This window comes from Trachymyrmex cornetzi, unplaced genomic scaffold (genome assembly GCF_001594075.2).
Source record: "Trachymyrmex cornetzi isolate Tcor2-1 unplaced genomic scaffold, Tcor1.1 scaffold422, whole genome shotgun sequence".
NCBI lineage: Eukaryota > Metazoa > Arthropoda > Insecta > Hymenoptera > Formicidae > Trachymyrmex > Trachymyrmex cornetzi.
In genome coordinates this window covers 876,424-882,503 of record NW_017298983.1, presented here as the reverse complement: position 1 = coordinate 882,503, position 6,080 = coordinate 876,424, and the positions used below count along the sequence as shown (strand labels likewise).

At 36.4% G+C, this 6,080-nt stretch overlaps 1 protein-coding gene across 1 annotated transcript in view; it reads left to right on the top strand.

The window, feature by feature from the left end:
* Positions 1-325: 325 nt before the first annotated feature.
* Positions 326-6,080, top strand: part of LOC108764418 (uncharacterized) — a gene marked incomplete at its 5' end in the record, with an annotated part of 81,691 nt that continues 75,936 nt past the window's right edge. The window contains one exon of the mRNA XM_018512666.1: positions 326-348. Coding sequence (XP_018368168.1) covers positions 326-348 — 23 coding nt within the window. The remainder of the gene's footprint in view (positions 349-6,080) is intronic.

The following is a 6,080-nucleotide window of genomic DNA, read 5'->3' as shown; positions in this document are numbered from 1 at the left end:
GAGCCGAGGAAAAGGACGAGAAAAGGAACGATTTGTTTAACGTATATATTTAGAAATAAAAAACGAAAAGTTCGGTTCTCACTTTTTTTTTCTTCTTAAGTAAAAAACGGAAAGTTTCGCGACGAAGTAAAAGAAAGGGAAGCAAAGGTGCCGGGGAAAGGACTTGTTAACGACGCGGCTCGACTTACTAGATACTGTGATGTTAAAAGCTCGCCCGAGAGCTTGCAGTGAGAGAGGATCGAAGAAGATCGTCAACCTGCCGGCTTCGAGTGCGCCGATGTTGTGAACATCTTCTTAACCCGTCCTCGTCCTCCGAACTTGTCTCCTTGGGATCGGCGCAACAAACAGGTGAGTGCCGACAATCAGCGAGCGAAGGGAGACGTCATCACCCTTCCTCGTTCACTTTTCATTTTTCTCCTTCCGCGCGTCGTTTCGAGTTTCATGCAACGACCCTCTTCTCTTGAATCGCACGCGGAGCGATCGTTCGGGCTGTTAATCGTTTCGCTATCTCGATTCTCGATCGCGCGGATTATTTTCGCGAAAATTAAGACGTCGAAACTTTAGCGCGAATCAAAAAGAAACGAAGGTTATTGAATTTCTCACCACGACAAACGGATTATTCTTTTATCTTATGATTTTCTTTCAATTTTATTATTCAAATCACGATTTTCTCTTGTTATTATATGCCTTATCTTGACGTAAGACGTGATGTAAGAGACACAAGTACAACAAAAGAAAAGATATAAGATTCCCGCGAAAAGTGGAGATAAATAGAGACGCGCGTTGATTTTTTTCGCGTCTCGGCAAAACGAAAACAAACGGAATGTTTTGTGTTCTAAAGCGGAGCACATGCGAACACGGTTTTATACACAATTAAATAACCTTGTGATAGCACTTACTTTCTTTCAGTAGAAGGATACGTTGCTCGAGAAACGGCGCGTCTTTCGCTAGTGAAACACTCGCTTATTTTCCTCACGGTGTCTGACTACGCGGGCCGTTTCCCCTTAAGCTAGTTATACTCCGCGCGAAGGAGGCATTTCTGATCGTGTGGTGATGTTGACGGTGACGGGTGTGATGTGCTGGTGCTAAATGTGCTCGCGTTAACAAACGACTGTAAAGGAAATTCGTAAAAAAAAAAAAAAAAAAAAACGATAACGACGAAACAATCATCGAGTGACAACAAGATCGTGCGAGAGATCCGTATCTCTTTGATCGTGGTGCTCCTGACTAATGAAATAAAAATGATCGTGCGATTGATAAGTAAAAAACCGTGTAATGTAATAGCGCTAATAATAAATAATTGAATACCTTTTTATTAAAATAAACGCGCTCTAAGATATTTAGGTGTCGAATACCTCAATGATCTAATCGCGTTCGAGATGTTAAATATATTAATAATAGTGCTACTAAAGTTTGCGCTATTCTGTGATATCACTTTGTGTGATGTTGCGTCGATAATTGAAAAAAGAATACGAGTGTAAAAATGTGTTTTATTATTATAAAATAACGTTACAAATTTTCTTTAAATTATAATACTAAGAATAAGTACAACAAATCCGATATAATGTATCTAAATAATTCGGCTGTAGAGACAGTCGTGTCATAATTACGTGATAAACTTAAATTTCTACGTAAAAATCGTGTTGATAGAAGTATTGAGTACAAGTGTTTCAATAAGTAAATAAAAAATTCAGTCAATTATAGGGAATAAAGTAATAAATGCGTAATAATAGATATATATTTGAGAAAAAAAACCATTTTTAAACAAGCCGCGTGTGATAAATGCAATCAATTGAATTCTAAAATACTAGTAGAATTGCAATGTAACGCAAAAGCATTGACGAATAAAAGAGAATTTGAAACGCGTGATAATTCGGCAAAACTTATCGGAAACATCTTCGTGACAGTAGGTATGGCCGGCTCCTGTCAGCCAGAAAAGCGGAGATGTCAAACATTGTTCCGACGGCAGCCGTTTAACCCGCGACAGGTCGGGACAGACCCAGCGCGGATTCGTTTTTAAATCAATAACATAAACCTCACCGAAGCTATTCTCAAACGCGACATAAGCTGAAATATATAAATAACCAATCATTTAGAGAATATCAATTCGCCGTGATAAATAATACCTCAAAAATCACGCTAAATCCAATTAACGCTTTGAAAGCATCGTTTTTCACTATATCAAGTATTTTTATAACTATTCAAGAATATCGTGTTAATTTTTGCATATAATTGTGATTTACATTTCTCAATTTTATAGTAAAAAGATAATCAATGGAGTAAAACTTAGGAAAATTGAGAGAAGAATTCAGTGCTGTAATTAAATACTTCATCACTCCCTGTTTTTTGCTGATTAGCGTAAAACAGAGATTTGCACGCGGACACTGTATTTCAGGTAGCCAAAAGAGTTTTAGGAATCCTATTTTTATCGTACACTTAAAATTAATGAAGGCGATGAACGATGACGTATCCATGGAACACTGTTGAGATATTATTCGGGCAGTCGTCCGTATTGAACTAAGATCACGAGAAAGAGTAACCAAGTCCAACGGAAAATCTAGTAGAACCAGTTTCGTCGGTTCAGGTACGCGTTTGGAAAAAAAAGTCCGGTTTTGGAGCGAAAGGGTTTTAGTAAAGCGCGCGGCGGAACTGTTTTGCTGTCGGAATGCCGCGTGCAGTTAGCGGTTCGATCGATGGTCGCGTATAAACAGCTAATAATCAAACGAATCGTGTCATAAACAATCCCCACGGTAGGGGCGGTAGGGTGGTGGTAAAAGTATAAATGAGTGTCGATCGGTAGTGGGGTGTACAACCAGGGGTGGGGGTGGCGGCTTCGAAAAGCGCAGAAAAGCTTGACCCGCATAAAAATTTGTTTCGATACATCCGCGGATCCACGGTTCTCTCTCTCTCTCTCTCTCTCTCTCTCTCTCTCTCTCTCTCTCTCTCTCTCTCTCTTTGAGACCGGAAATTAGTTAATAAGAGAAGTCTATCTATTATAGTTTCTAGAATACCGGCCTGTTATGATATTCGGAATTCGCACATCCATTAGTTCGGACGAAACGTTTAATTATTACGGAATTCGAAACTGGAATATCATCTGTTTTCGGAAGATACTTTGAATTTTGATTCCTTTTAACTATAATGAGGCGTGTTATTTAAAAGCTACAACAACTTTGTTAAATTGAAATTGATATTAGTTTTTTTCAAACTTCGGATAAATATAAACGATTATACTGTCATTCTCTCAGACATCCAAATTGATACATATTGAGAGAAATGTACATACTGCCATTCATTTTGTTGATATGTGACTAACAAAAACTTTCTTATTTTTTCATGAATGGTGCTGTTCTAACCAAAATGTGATTATCCTATGGTCTGTTTTTTGTTCTTGCATTAGTCTACACTAGAACTCTCTTTCTCGCTTCCGAATATCATACATTTCTCACTTTAAGTTTCAAAAGCGTACACTAGTTCAGCCACAGAAAACAAACCTCTAATCAAATTTTGGTTATTTTAGCCAAATTTTGATCAAAACAATCAAATTTTGGTTAGAAATAATAATTGTGTTGTCCAAACTAAAATTTGGTTATTCTAACTAAATTTTCGTTAGGATAATACAATTTTTTAAATGAAAAAATAAGAAAGTTTTTGTTAATCATATATTAGCAAAATGAATTATACGTATGTACTAAACATTCCTCTTAACGCAATCTCGTAGTCAAAGGGCTAAGCGTGAAAAATTTTTTTTTCGTGATAGCACATTGTAAATCTAAGCCCATTTTTGTGTATATTTAAATATGTATTCTTCCCTGGCGAAAATAAAAATCGGAGCATAAGTCAAATGTATAAAGGGGAGACTAATAGAAGCGTAAATGAAGCTTCTAGTTCTTCTAGAGGTGAAACAACGAAATGTAAGAGACATTTATGCTTCTTTTATGTTTCGTTATTTCAATTTTTGCCTCTTAAAAGTTTCATTTACACTTCTGTTATTCTCCCCCTACATTCGACTTAATTCCTATTTTTATTTTTGCAAGATGAACTATGATTCTCAACTTTTTTTAGACTGTGATTATTTGTGATTATGCTCCAAGAAGAAATTTATCTGTGATTATTTGTGATTATGCTCCAAGAAGAAATTTATTATTAAGTATTTAGTCAATTCAGTTATGGTGTTTAATATCTTTGTGCGAATTTTTAGAATTTCTTATTAATTTTATTAGACATTGTTTTTTTATCTTGGCTATTTCTCAATATAATTTCAAATTATATAATTCAAATTATATAAATGCTTTGCAGTATTTTATAAGCAACATCTTTTTCTAAATAAATTACCGTTTGTCCAAATATTGTTTTATATTGTGTAAAACTTATAAAATTTTGCCTTATTGAAATTTTGTTATTATAATAGAAATGCAAAAACGAAAAAGCTTTTCATCTCTTAGACATATACGGTTAATATTGATGATATTAAAGATTATAATTTCATATATTTTTAATCTGTAAATTATATTTTAAAAAATTTTATTTGGATCACATTTAAAAAATTATATTTATTTGATATAATGAAAATCTGACCAAAGACGAGCTCATCTTTGGTCTGTTTTTCATTATATTTTGTATTATATTTCAATAACGAGCAGGTTATTATTGTTTATCTTTACATTTATTCATGTTTGTTGATAACTAAAAGAATAATATAGTATTTTCTGTGGAATCTAGTATTCTACAAAATCTTGTTCATAATGCACAGTGTGACCCGCTTTGAAAATCTACAAACGATTTTACCAATATATTATTTATAGGAAATATTTTCCATCTTCATATTTTATAAACTTCATGCGTTTGCGGATTTCACATTAAGCTTATGAACAAAGATTCATAAAAAAAATCACAATTCTTTTTCGAAGGAAACAATTTTACAAGATGAAATAAAATCACAGATAGATTGTCCATAAATTAACAATAGACTGTATTTCACGTTTTTTATATTTTAATGTCCTCTTGTCGTTGTATCAGTATAATTTTTACATAGCGTTGCAATATCTGTCATCGACATCTTTCATAGAATTCTCCGTATCTTCGTCTCAATCAACATACATATCATCGCGTGTCTAATTTTCTCTGTCTACTCTCATATAAACTTTAAAACAATTTACCCGTATCTTTTCGAAACGAAACTGTTTCAATAAAATCCTTGACAGATATGACATTAATCTTTCACGAAAATATAGAAAATATAGAATGTTTAACAAGAAGTCGAAAATACACATGTATCGCCCCCGGGAATATATAACGGACCTTTATTCTTATCTCACACTAACTTATCACTGTCACTATCATGTCTTAAATAAGAATTCCATCCGTCAACGGAAAATATCAGAGTATCGATGACAGTAATGCACGTTGTGAATGGGGTAGTAATGGGGTTGTGAAGCTTATCCGGGAAAGAAACGCGGCGAAAGTGATCTTGTCGGTGCGTCACATCGGCGCGTGACCAGGACGGAACGTATAGTCGTCGAAGATCGATGCGCCTGAAAACGTTCAAAAAATGAAACAATATATACGGCCACCTTTCCCCCTCCGTCCTGTAAAAAACCACGAGGTCGGTCCTGTTGTTGTCTCTCGCAGTGGGAACGTCAGGGGTGGGGAATATGTGTACTCCGAGGGTGAACGGTATGATAACGTCGAACGGGTCGACACGCGATGTATCGGTCGGCGAAGAGAGGAAAAAAATGGGAAGGGAGAGGGGGGGGGGGTTGTGAAGGTTGCCCCCGAAAGAATCGAAAGTTTCGTCGAGTCGTAGAGATCCGCGGAGCAGCGTGCGGCGAGGAGAATGGGGTGGACGGAGGAAAAGGGTTGGGGTGACTCGAGGCTGGTTGCTTGTAAGAGTCCGGTAGCGCGGCACGGAGTAGGGAGATACATCGGCGGATCAGGGATAGGATGACGCGGGGAGGGGAGATGGGAAGAAGGCGCGTGTAGAGGGGATGCGAGTCGAGGGTGAGTGGGTTAACTACAAAACCCGATCGTCCGTGTTTTTATCTTAAGACGACTCTCCTCCGTAGAAGCCGTAGGAGACG